The 13,431-nt window shown below is 47.1% G+C and overlaps 2 protein-coding genes across 2 annotated transcripts in view; both read right to left on the minus strand.

Moving 5' to 3' along the window:
* Positions 1-4,831, minus strand: part of MTF1 (metal regulatory transcription factor 1) — a gene marked incomplete at its 5' end in the record, with an annotated part of 37,693 nt that extends 32,862 nt beyond the window's left edge. Inside the window, one exon of the mRNA XM_079698198.1 lies at positions 4,424-4,831. Within this exon, the coding sequence (XP_079554324.1) occupies positions 4,424-4,831 (408 nt within the window). The remainder of the gene's footprint in view (positions 1-4,423) is intronic.
* A 3,849-nt stretch (positions 4,832-8,680) lies between these two features.
* INPP5B (inositol polyphosphate-5-phosphatase B) overlaps positions 8,681-13,431 on the minus strand; it is a gene marked incomplete at its 5' end in the record, with an annotated part of 43,299 nt that continues 38,548 nt past the window's right edge. Inside the window, 5 exon segments of the mRNA XM_079696362.1 lie at positions 8,681-8,937; positions 9,183-9,294; positions 10,522-10,649; positions 11,024-11,108; positions 12,891-13,004. Coding sequence (XP_079552488.1) covers positions 8,822-8,937; positions 9,183-9,294; positions 10,522-10,649; positions 11,024-11,108; positions 12,891-13,004 — 555 coding nt within the window. The 3' untranslated portion in view covers positions 8,681-8,821.

The raw sequence follows: 13,431 nt of genomic DNA on the forward strand, positions 1-13,431 counted from the left end.
TTTTTTGTTTTTTGTTTTTTTTTTAAAGGTGGGGGTGGGGGAATGTAAAGAAATCATGAAGAGTGTTATCAAATAGTCATAAACACTGGCCTCTTCAGGCCAATTAAATGGATTTAAATGCCAAAAGATAAAATAAAATAACACCTCAGTTAAAACAAAAGCTACACCTCTGTTAAAACAAAAGCTATGGTTAAGATGGTACTCCAGGAAGGCCAGGAAGGCAAGTCTCCTGAATGCCTGGTCATGTAGCAAAATTTTCAAAGGCTGAAAGCCACTGCTGCTTCTCCCTCAATCCCCAACCAACCCTGCAATTAATGATTTCAAAAACAGTTTCCAGAGTCTTCCGTGTAGGTCTCATGGATAGAATGGGAAAATGTGGTGAGAGGAAAGTAGAGTGAGCTAAATCCACGGGAGACTGAACAAGGTGCTCACAGTGCCCTTGACCTTGTCCTATTACATGATTATCAAGGTTCAGAAGACAAGAGTGGTAAACCAGGCTTGCAAGCAGGACAAAGTGGGAAAAGTGACAGCTCATATCACTGACTGCATAATCATTCCTTCTCTACCCTCTCCTCCTTTTCTGCCTAGATCAGCATTTCCCAAAATGTGCTCCACAAAACACTGACCGTGGCAATAAGGCCCGAAAAATGGTTTCCCGAGTTCAAAATATTTGGAGAATTCTGCATGTCCTTCCTTCTTAGTTATTATCAAAAGCTCTTGAGAAATCCCATACTAATAAGCAAATCTCTGTCTTGATGTAACTTTATGTTTCCCAAACATCTGCTCTTGAAACCCTCTCACATAGTAATCATTAACTGAGGATGGCCCAAAGTTTAGGTCCTAAGCCATGTTCAGATTTCCTCTGCTAAAATAATGATCCAGTCCCCTTGACTTACTACCGCCTCATCACTCTTCTTCCTCCAACTACCCTATTAGAAAAAGAAAAGAAAAAGTTGATGCTTCCTGCCTCCTGTTTCCTCACCGCCCACTCACTTCTCCATCGCTTGACATCTGGCTTCAGCCTCCAGCGCTCTAGCGCAAGTCTTCCCATGAGGTGATCAATTGCACAAGCAGCAGAACTAATGGCTCCTCTTCGGCCCCTCAATCCCTCTGCAGGGTCATAGAGGAATATTCACACTTCTTAAATCTCTCTTCCCTCAGCTTCCATAGCACTGCGTTCCACCCATCCCTGGGACTAAGGGAACTCTGGTTCCTCTTTCTCTTTCCAACCCGTAAATTCTCAGAACAATTCTTACTTCTCCCTCGGGTTATTTGCCCCTGCTCCTTCGTGGATCCGCAATTCTAATCCCCAGCCACTTCCTCGACTTCAGGTCCACATTTCCAAAGGGCTTCTCAACGTGTTCACTTTGCTTTTCCCCAAGGACTATACATTCATTATATGCCAACCATCTCATCAATTTCCCCATCAAACATTCTCCTCTTCCTGTCTTCTTGATTCCTGTTATGGAATCAACATTCATGGAGGGCAAGGAGGACAGCAGAGTCGGCCGCCTTCTCCTCAGCACGCACAGAGCACTCTGAATGAGCCTCAAAGTACCTATCACAGTGGACTCGAACTATTTAACTCACTACTGAGATCTGAAGCCCCATCAGTCACCCATGTGGCCCCTGTGCTAAGAGACAGAAGAAACTCAACACGCCTGGAAAAACGGATGAATCCTTTGAGTCAGACCCAATTCATGGCTCATTCTTCAAACTCCAATAATATACCAAGTTCTCTTATACTTCAACAAAAGCCCTGGATTCTTTCCACACCATCCTTCATCAGACTCAAAGGAAACCCCAAACCTAAACTGCAACTATCTCCTAACCAGGCAATCAAGCTGCCACAGCTACCAGAGCAACCTTTCTAAAATACCACTCCAACCACGACACTTACTGGCTCAGACACCTTCAGTGTATTTCCAGAACACAGTCCAGATGCCTCTGCATGCTGTCACTGCCTTCCAGGTCTGAATCTCTGCTGTACGTCCATCCTTCTCTGCTACAACTCCCTATGTTGTAGACTAAGGGTAGTCAGGGTAGCCCACTGCCTGTTTCGTAAGTAAAATTTTATTGGAACACAGCTAACTGACTTTTGGGGCCAGACAATTATTTATGTGCTGTAGGGAGCTGTCCCGTGCACTGTAGATGTTTATAGACCTTTGGGCTCTACCCACTAGATTCCAGTGGCACCTCCCCAGTGCGACAACCAAAAACGTCTTCAGATATTGCCAAATGTGTCTCCAGGGGGACAAAACTACCCCCAGCTAAGAAACACCATTCTAGAGATTTCCAAGTGCCAGCTAATAGTAGGATGTTGTTGCTAATAAAATACAGACCATATCACAATTGTAGTACAGTGTCCAGATGAAGAGATAAAGAGTCGCACGGTATTCAGTACCAGTTGACTCACACTTGTGAGACTATGCTCAATTACAAATTTTAAGGACTTTGGAAAACTGGAACTCGTGCAATCAAAGGTGACCAGGCTGATGAGAAACTAGAGGAAAATGTTGTAAGAGGAACATTTAAGTAAATGGAGATGTCGAGCCTGAACAGGAAAAGATGTAGAGAAACCCATGATCTTCAATTACCTGAGGGGTTGTCGGGTGGGAGGAAGATTTAGCTTGCTGCTCAGAAAGGAAGCACTGGGGGCTTCCCTGGTGGCACGGTGGTTAAGAATCTGCCTGCTAATGCAGGGGACACGGGTTCGAGCCCTGGTCCGGGAAGATCCCACATGCCGCGGAGCAACTAAGCCCGTGTGCCACAACTACTGAGCCTGTGCTCTAGAGCCCGCGAGCCACAACTGCTGAGCCCGCGTGCCACAACTACTGAAGCCCGCGCACCTAGAGCCCGTGCTCCGCAAAAAGAGAAGCCACTGCAATGAGAAGCCTGCGCACCACAACGAAGAGTTAGCCCTGCTCGCCACAACTAGAGAAAGCCCGCGCGCAACAACGAAGACCCAACGCAGTCAAAAATAAAATAAATAAATTTTTTTAAAAAAGAAGAAAGGAAGCACTGGGACCAGCGGGCAGCAGCTGCAGGAAGGCAGATTTTGGCTCCATACGAGCAAAAGCTTTCCAACAATCAGAGCTGGCCAACAAACTTTGTATTAGGCTGAACTGTGAAACACTGTGCTCTCGTCATTCTGTAAGTGTTCAAGCAGAGACCAGAGGAATTGGTGTCAGAGATGCTGCAGAGAGATCCCTGCATGAGGTGGGAGGTAAGACAAGACGGTCTCACTAGGGTTCCTTCCAACTCTGAGGTTCTAAGGCTAGCAAAGGAAAACCAAATCCCACGAAAAAAAATATTCTCCAGTTTCAAGACCTGAATTACAGCAAAAGAGAAAAATATTCTGCTAAACAATTTACCCAATGGCTGTTTGGTAACATTTTACATTTAGTCCCTGGCATTGCAACTACCAGGGATCGGTTTTTTTCCTAGTTGACCTGCAATTAGTTCCCGGATAATGTATATCACTACCTTTAAACCACATCTTTTACTCTGCTAATTATCACCCCTAGTACAATTTGTACAATGCTTTACAGTTTTCGAAGCATTGTAATATGAGTTACCTTACGCACATTAGCTAAATATGAGCACGAAAACTTCTTTTAGATAACCTGCCCTCATTTACTGCCTCCTGCCTGAGTTTCTTACAAAAGAAAGCTAGCCTTGGGGCTTCCCTGGTGGCGCAGTGGTTAAGAATCCGCCTGCCAATGCAGGGGACACAGGTTCGAGCCCTGGTCCAGGAAGATCCCACATGCCGCGGAGCAACTAAGCCCGTGCACCACAACTGCTGAGCCTGCGCTCTAGAGCCTGCAAGCCACAACTACTGAAGCCCGCGTGCCTAGAGCCCGTGCTCCACAACAAGAGAAGCCACCGCAATGAGAAGCCCGTGCACCGCAATGAAGAGTAGCCCCCGCTCACCACAACTAGAGAAAGCAGGCGCGCAGCCCGCACGCAGCAACAAAGACCCAACTCAGCCAAAAATAAAAATAAATTAATCAATTAAAAAAAAAGAAAGCTAGCCTTTATTATCCATTAAACTTTCACTAATAAAGTATAGTCCAGCAAATACTTATCTCTCCAAAACAAGTCATTTTTACACAACTCAGAGATAAGCCAAATCCAGTTATTTCCACATCAGAGACATGGATTTATCTCAGTGAAATGTCTATTTTATTTATGATCTGGGGAAGAAATTTGCAATTTAGTTTTCCCAGATTTCAATGCGGCCATACACACCAAAAGTTCCAGAAAGCAGTCACAACAAAAGACATGAAGCATATACAGTAAGGAAAGCCACTGTAGGTCCTAATTCCAGGGGCTCCTATACTCCCTGGCTGAAACTGCTGATAAGAGTTGTGTAAGGACCTCCCCAAAGCCAAACTGGACCCTCACCCACTGCTTTACTTACTTCTTTACGTTTCGTTTCTGGACATTCCGACTGCAGTGTGAGGGTTGCACCTTCGATATTTCTTGGCATGGGTGTGGAACCAGGGTTTATTGTTAAATGAATCTGATCTGGTGAGATAATGTGTTGCACATAACCCTGGGACATTGCTTCATGATCTATTAGATGAAAGCCCTCTTCACCCCCTACTAGAAAAGGCAAGTGTTCTCCGCACTGTCCATCGTCATCGTCGTCTTCCAAAGTGCCAGGATCCTGCTCGATAAGAACAGTTGTCCTATCATAAACAGTTCCAGATGAGGAAGGCACCAGTCCATTCTTATCCACAAACCTGAGCATCTTGTCATCGGGGGTCAGCTCATCTTCCTCTACCTCAAAGTAGCTGATGCTGTCGTCTGGACTGTGTTCCCCCATGGTTCAGTCGTGCTCAGCCCAATTGTGAGAAATGGAAAGATAGTGACCTGTCTGCAACAGAACAAAGCTAGAGTCAGAGCCATACCATAGGACCCAGGGACCTCCTCAGCAATCACAGGGCTCTTTTTTCCTCTTCTTTCAAGAGCAGGACAAAGTAAATGAAAAACATCTTCCTTGGGACTTTTTTTTTTTAAGTTTAAAACCATCAAGTCATTTTGAAGGAAGAACAATATATTTTTTAATAAACTGAAGTAATGGGAATTCCCTGGCGGTCCAGTGGTTAGGACTCCGCGCTTTCACTATTGAGGACCCAGGTTCAATCCCTGGTCAGGGAACTAAGATCCCGAAAGCCGCTTAGCGTGGCCCAAAAAAATTTTTAATAAAAATGAAAATAAAAAATGGAAGTAATAAGTAGCAGCTTATAAGACCTTCCAAATGTGCCTTACTGCCAAACAGTGTGAAGGTTGGTCAAAACGCTTAAGGGGAAATAGGGGCAAACTGTTTCAAAACTGAGTTGCTATAAAGCTTAAAGCAAGGAAACTCCACCTAAATATCCCCCAAATCAGACCGTGAGGCAGTAAGTCTATGCTGGAAGGAGTAGGGCTTTGGAGGCAGGGTCACCTACCCACAAATCCCGGCTTTACTACATACTACTTGGGTAACTTTCTGTGCCTCACTTTTCTCATATGTAAGGTGGAACTGGTAATTCCTGTCCTCAGGAAATTGTTATGCAGAGTAAAAGACATAATGTATGTTAAAGCACAATGTCTGACAACAGTAGAGGAATCAAGTGTGAATTTGTTCCCTCCTTCCGAGAACAGATGTTTCAGCTTCTGGGTAGTGGGGCTAATCCCTAATCAGGCATATCTAATGAAGATCACTTTATCTATTTATCTCCTAAAACAATCTGGTGTCCAGTAGAAGCTATGCTTTATAGTGTGCTTTCTGCAATAAGGGAATGATGAGTCTTATTTTTGTTTCTACTGCCCCTAGCACAGTACACTGACACGAGGAGTTCAGGATATGTCAGTTAAATGAATGAAAGGCCTGCAGGTATACTCTCTTGGAAAGATAAACTCTCTTGGGAAAAATACCAAATTTGAAGTTTTCCTGTTCTGGAATAGTGATTCTTCTTCTACCTGTAAACACACAGGTTCTACAAACGCGGGTTTGGCAGACATAACAGAGAATTTAAATATTATCACTTTTAGTTTTCAGTCTGGCTTTGCACTTTATCTTTCTCTTCTGCTCCGAATTAGAAAGTGAACCTTTACTCGGTAGGGCGGCTAGAGAGAGTGGTAGTTACCAGAGACAGGCCAAGGGATCTGAGCCGGGAGGAACCGGCCCGACCCCTTGCTCTTGCTTACGCAACCCGGTAGATGCACATTTCGCTGCATCTGAGAGGAGAGATAAGAGCACCGGGGGCCCCATTGGGCTGCCCCAGCACCACAGGCGGCAACGCGGAGACCAGCTATCCGGAACAAACAAGACCAGGAGGTTTGAGGGTGGCAAACGAGAAATACAAACAGAGCACCCTTGAGAGGAGGCTGGGAAAAGGAACCTGTCTGGGATAGTCCCCAGTCCCGGGCTACACGGAAAAACCCGAAGTCAGGCTGGGGGGCTCCAAGCCGGGCGAAGAGGGGCAGGGTCCGGATCTCCATGGAAACAGGGGAGGGGGGCTGGATACCCATCCCCATGGAAACGGAGGAGGGGTGGGGTCCCTATGGTGACCGATCTGGGGTCCCTACTGGAAAATGCTTCAGGAGGGAGCCTAAGTCCCGCGCACCCCGGGAAGTCCCCAGCCCAGGCCGCGTCTGATTTCGCCTTTTACCTCCGCGGCTCCCGGCAACGGCGGCGGCGGCGGCAGCAGCTTCTCCCCTCCCCAGCGGCACCATGATTGCCCCCACCTTCCCCGAACGTCAATTCCGCTTCCGCTTTCCGGAGGAAGGAGGAGATAGTGGCTCCGCCTCTCTCTGATGCTTCTGGTTGGTTTAGTCGGTGTGGGGGCTGAGATCGAGCCTCCAATTGGCGAGCGGAAGGGGGGGCGGGGTGGGCACAGCGGAGACCTCAAGGGGCCACGAGTTCGTCCCGCGCGGGGCAGCGCCCGCCTCGTCCTCCGCCTGGGGGGAGTTGCCTGCGGGGAGTCGGGGCTTGGCTCTAGAGGCACCAGACGCAAGGAAGAGTGATCAGACCCCCGACCACTAATCCAAAGTAGCCCCAGCCCGGCTTGCGCTCCCCTCACCTTAGCAGCCACAACCGCAGCGGGAAGGACCCCAGTTAGCCGCCGAATTCGTACCCGGACCGCAAGGGGGAAGCCTGGAAGGCTGTGACATTCCGGGTTTCTCCTTGTGGCCCCAGCTTCCCCTCCTCACCTAACAAAGTTAGTATGGGCAGGAGGGACCCAGAAAGGAAGACTGGACCCAAATGGCAGAAATGGGGAGTATTCCAAGCCTGGCCAGAGGACGCCACCACCTCTTCCCCCCTTCACAGCCTCGCTTAAGACGCCGAACTCCCTTCTTCCTCATACCCCTGGCCCAGGCCGTCTCTCCCGGCTTTTTCCCCTGCAGAGGGCTGTCGGCTTCCATGGAACTCGTGCCCGGGCCAGGCAACGCCACCTACTGGCCATTCTTTCTTTAACCGTTCACATTGTCATCCTACCGGCCGGTACCTAAATCACTTACACTGCCAAGGACTAGTGGTGATCCAAGAAGCGATTTTGCATGTGACTTTACTCTGCTCCTGACCTGTAAATATCTAGCTGTCAGAACCTCTTAGCAGCCGCTGCCATTTTCCCCATAAGCTACTTCTCTAGAATATTCGAAGTGGGACAACCCTCAGAAACTAGATCAGGGGTCAAGGTGTTGGGGCCATGCCTGCACTATCTCTTGCTTGAAAAAGGTAAATAGTGGCTCTTATCACCAGACTGCCAGGCAAATATCTCTCTGGCCCCTGACCAGCTGCCCCAGTGCTTTTTTAAAATTTATTTATTTATTTATTTATTTGGCTGCGTCGGGCCTTAGTTGTGGAGCATGGGATCTTTGTTGTGACGAGCAGGCTCTTCGCTGCGGTGCGCGGGCTTCTTTCTAGTTGCGGCATGTGGGACTTTAGTTCCTCGACTAGGGATTGAACCCGCGTTCCCTGCGTTGGAAGGCAGATTCTTAACCACTGGACCACCAGGGACCACCCTGCCCCAGTGCTTAAGCCACAAATGTCCAGCTGCTGAGAGCTGCCATTTCTTAAAAGATAAAAGCAACCAACCACTGTTAAAAATACATTTATCATTAAAATATATTACACATGTAAGAGAGGGGATGCATTATATACAGTTTGGAGGATCTGTTGGCCCAGAAAATTCCACTTGTTTCACCAGAACACCAATTTCTTCAGTATCTTCATTTTCAAGCCACTGCATTGCCCTCGGAGGCTGAGTGGCCAGCTCCAGAGTTGTTGAGCCATATCTGAGTGGGAAGGGGGGTAGGGTTTGCAATATGTGTACACACATGTCCTCCGACAGAGAGCTGGAAGCATCTGGGGTGGCTGTGGGCTCTTTATCCAGCAGCTTCCATTTGCATTCTTGCCGTCCAACTCATTCATCCTTCAGGACTCCAAAGTTTGTTCAAATATCTGATCATGGGGAGCCCGACCCAAGCTACAGGGAAGGCACTATATGCCCTGGAGGCAGGTTGAGTGAGCACAAGAAGTACAGTCGTTTAAACATTAAAAAAAAAAAAAAGATCTATCTGTTAAATAACTAAATTTGAACGCTGAATGTCAGTTTTATTGTGGTGGATTTCCCCTCATGTCTTCACAACTCGCAGCAGCACGGAGTGTGACAGTCATGGTGGGGAGGGCAGTCTGGGCTCAGGAAACAGGCAGCTGCCACTCTGGCATCCCAGTGGGCTCACATGCTCTTAGGGCAGCTTTGGAGCTGAAACAGGTGGGGCTGGTAATTGGCTGCCTCAGGCAGAATAGGAGAGGAGATGGACAGGCTCAGGGTGAGTTGCAGAGGAACTGGTGAATAAATTCTTGAGCCTTCTTCTTCTCTGCCACTTCAAGCTTTTGGTGACCAGCTGGGTTTCGAAGCAGTAAGCTACCAAATATGCTAGCTGTATGAAAAACCCAGAAAACATATGATTCAGCAAAAGAAGTACCACTTATTCTCGTGTTCTTAGGAGTGGGGAGGGGTGCCCCAAAGCAGTATTTTCTGCTTTAAAATAACTATTCGAGGGTAAACTTTGCCCAGAGCTTGAGATTTTAGTTCTACTGCAGTGGACTCAGGACATTCCTCAACCACATTTCTCTTAATGAGTCAGTTTGCAGAGATGCTTTCCACACACACTTGGCGGCTTACCTAGAATATTACCATCCAAATGATTTTTTGCTGAATTTTTCAGCAGTTCTTGCAAAAACGCCATCAAGTAGATGAAGACATTTCTGTGGCACGCAGGAAGGGTAGCAATGACCTGAAAGAGGGAGAACTGGGATTTGTCTTTTCGTTCATTCAATCGTTTCTCAAGTGCCTGCTATATTCCAGGAACTGAGTACATGATCCGGGTACGTGAGCAGTAAGACTGCACACTGAAAAACTTGATCACTTGCCACAGGTGCCAAAACAGACGCATAGATCAAGCGTTACATGAATTTAGAGGTCAAACTTCTAACTGCACATTCTCAAAACACTTAAGAGAACCGAAAACATTTTAGTTGCGTCTTGAATATAAGAGAAGATTGCACTTGCAGAGGTAAGGACTAGGGCATTTAGGGCAAAAGAAAGTGTAGAAAAAGGCAAGGTAAGGAAAACAGTGAGATAAGAAGAGAGAACACATCATGAGAAGTCAAGTTTGGCAGGAGCACTACTGTTTGAATAGGCCCTAAGCTTGGAAGGGTTGATCAGGCTAGAATTCAATGAGTACTCTGGCTGTCTGCATTTCAGAATCAGTTGGGAAGCCTGTACAAAATATATCCCAAAAGAGATTTTGAGGGACCTCCCTGGAAGTCCAGTGGTTAAGACTCCACGCTTCCACTGCAGGGGGCACGGGTTCGATCCCTGGTGAGGGAACTAAGATCTCGCATGCCAAGTGGTGCAGCCAAAAAAAAAAAAAAAAAAAAAAGAGATTTTGATTTTTTGATTCAGTGGAGGTGGAGGGTAAGGCTCTGGATCATGTATTGTTAGCGTATTTTTTAGATTATTCTGCTATGGCAGGTTACATATGTGAATGACTAGACTAGATCATAAAAAGTCCCGAACATTTGTTTAAGAAGATCCTTAATTGGCAATGGAGAGCGTTTCTGACCAACAGCAACATGACAAGAGCTTTAGAACCCCAAATCTAATGGCAGTACGCAAAACAAATCAGCAGAGGGAAAGCATGAATGCCAGGTCCTGAACCAAGGAAAGTGGAACTAGAATGGAAGAAAGACAAGTGACAGAGCAAGGGGACTGAGCGTGTGGGAGGTGAGGAGAGGGGGAGTCAGAAATGACTCAGGTTGCTGGGTTGAGTCACTGGAATTAAGGTGATGCCATTAAAAGGAAAAGGGACATGAGGGGAAGAACAGGTTTGGGAAGGAAAGACTTGGAGTCGAGTTTCTACGACACTGAATTTGGGGGATGGTGCCCACTTTGTTCCCTCAGGCGCAATGAGACCCGGGGCTGCAACATGAACACGCTGACGCTCCACGCTTCCCCTCACCTGTTTACTTGCTGTGAGGTTGCCAGAACACTCCAAGCAGTTGTGGTAGACGCTGTAACAGATGACGGGCTCCGGCAGGCTCTCCAGGAAAAGCAGCAGGGCTTCAGCTATGGAGTGATTGCTAACAGCTTTGGGCCCATCGTTAAGGAACAGGGGATGCCGCTGCCATGGTCATGGTTAAGAAGAGCCCCAGGAGCCAGCACATGCCAGAGTGCTGCCTGCACAGCCAGGCTCTCTGCTTGGAGCTAGGATGCCAGGCTGACATCTTGAAGGGGCCAAGCTGCCTGTCAGCTTCGCCAGGCCCTCCTGAATTCCTGCTATATATTGGTTGCTTAAAGTTGTAAAGTCTTCTCTATACAAACTTTAAGTAAGAAAAACATAACAGCTGAGGACACAATATCTGACTTTGAGCCTTAAAATATCATCCTTTCCTTTTGCTCACCTCTCTTTCTCATATTCACACACACATACATGCGTGCGCGCATGAACATCTGAAGGATACAGAGGGTATCAATCGTTCCAGTATCCAAACAGTCCCTGATATGCTCAAATTCCAACCTCAGGCCTGGCTGCTGAAACAGATCTTCCTGAAAAAGGGAAGAAAGTCACAAAATAATTCTATTTTCAGAAAAGCAGCAATGATTTCCTGACCTAGAAATATAATCACCAGCAGGGTACAAAAGGGGGCAGCATGGTGAGGCCTTTGAATCACCCCACTAGACAATGTGATGTAGGCTGATGTGGCTAATTCATCTTGCAGGCCTTCCCAGCCACGCTCCCACAATAGATCTTCAGCACAAGACATCTATTATAAGAGAATTCCCTGGCGGTCCAGTGGTTAGGATGCCGTATTTCCACTGCAGTGGGTGTGGGTTTGATCCCTGGTGATCCAACCAAAGGAAAAAGTTTAAAGTAGCTACGTTTCCTGCAGTGTTATGGAGGTATTGACCAGAAAAAGAAAAAACTGAAGAAAATATATCATTTATAAGATGGAGAAGGTTAACAAGGCACCTCAGTGCTTTGAGAAAACAAGATTATGGCAATAAAGGTATTTCTATGAGTCCTAGGATCCCTTATATTTGTTTGTTTTATAAAATAACTTAATGTCCTATACCGTGAACAATAACAATATTACATATATTACTCAAAGGTTACACCTGAAAGGAGCTCTGTAGAGAAGGTAGACTAGCGTCGTTCTTAAGAATGTGACTTTGGACTTCCCCAGGTGGCGTGCAGTGGTTAAGAATCCGCCTGCCAATGCAGGGGACATGGGTTAGAGCCCTGGTCCGGGAAGATCACACACACGGCGGAGCAACTAAGCCCGTGCACCACAACTACTGAGCCTGCACTCTAGAGCCCACGAGCCACAACTACTGAAGCCTGCGCACCACAACTACTGAAGCCTACGCACCTAGAGCCCGTGCTTCACAACAAGAGAAGCCACCATCATGAGAAGTCCGCACACCACAACAAAGAGTAGCCCCTGCTCACCGCAACTAGAGAAAGCCCAAGCTCAGCAACGAAGACCCAACGCAGCCAAAAATAAATAAGTAAATAAATGAAAGAAAAAAAAAAAAAAAGAATGTGACTTCTATAGATTCCCTGGGTTCAAATCCCAATCCTGCCCATCTGTTAGCTTTGGGACCCTGATCAAGTTACTTAACATTTCTGGGAATCTGTTTCCTCATCTGAGTACTACTATGAGAACTAAATGAGGTAGTGCTGTAAAACACTTAGAACAGTGTTTGGGACATTGTAACGCTCAATAAATCTGAGGGGAAAAGTGGGGAGAGAGTATCCTAAGAATGTATGTTGCTCCGAAGTGGCAGAGCTGTGGTAGATGAGAGTTTCTATTTATCTCCCTGGGACCCAGATAAGTGAGTCAGTGAAACTGACCAATCTGATCTCAGAAAGCTTGCCCAACCCACTCTGGAAATCAGGCTTCCTGAGTCATGGCCCCAGGGGTTCCACTGGTCCCCTGCCTGTCTGGCTTGTCAACAAGTTAGCCGCCCCTCCCATTCCTAGAAGCTGGCAAGAGTTTCCACAAAAGAGAGCAGCCGGACATCCTGAGAAGGCTCCAGAGGGCTTTCCACCTGGGGGACCCCAGAGGACCAGGGAGGGAACATGCTGTGCTGGGAAGGCCCTGTTGTGTGAGACTGCCTCCCCTGGGAGGAATCAAGTGCTGTATGTAATAGCGGGGCCACACAGGGGTGTGGAATGTGAACCTACTGACCTTCACTCCCCGGAGTAAGAACAGCTTTCCATAGGTTTTGCAGGGGAAAAGCTTTTTATGCCCGAAGTTCTCAGGGCTGATGGTTTTTCTCAAGGCAGCATGGCCTCTGCCAGGTGTGCCTGCTTCATCCACCTACCTGCTGGATGGCATTTCGGTACAGGTAATCAACCATCATCAAGAGCTCTTTGGGGATGTCCATGGGTCTTTCCAACTGGCTCCCATCATCTTCAGTCTGAAGTTGCATCAGAGTCTGAAAAGAAATAAAAAGCATGATCAGAAGGGCCACCAATAGAGCTTCTGCCAGGCTGGCTTCAGGAGAACGCAGGACATGGAGACGGCAAACCCATGGAAGAACGGAAGTGTTTTGATGTCCCTAAGCAAATATTCAGCAGGCAAAAATGAAATCAGGTGACATGATCAAGGTACAAAGGGTGACTTTTGAGAATTGGGAGTGGCTTACGGCAAGCAGTTTCAATCAGATGAAATACGCATCATCTTAGAAAAATATCCTGCCTATAGCACTTCACTGTCTGAACCAGAGAAACGGTGTGGTCTGGTGAAAAAAGAACACTGACGTGGGAATACAAAAACCCAAAAGCAAGGTCCAGGTCCAGAGTTAACTCACCAGGGACCCATGACAAATCACTCCCCTCACTGGGCCTCTGTTTTCATCTATA

The sequence above is a fragment of the Hyperoodon ampullatus genome, assembly GCF_949752795.1.
Source record: "Hyperoodon ampullatus genome assembly, chromosome: 2".
Classification (NCBI taxonomy): Eukaryota; Metazoa; Chordata; class Mammalia; order Artiodactyla; family Ziphiidae; genus Hyperoodon; species Hyperoodon ampullatus.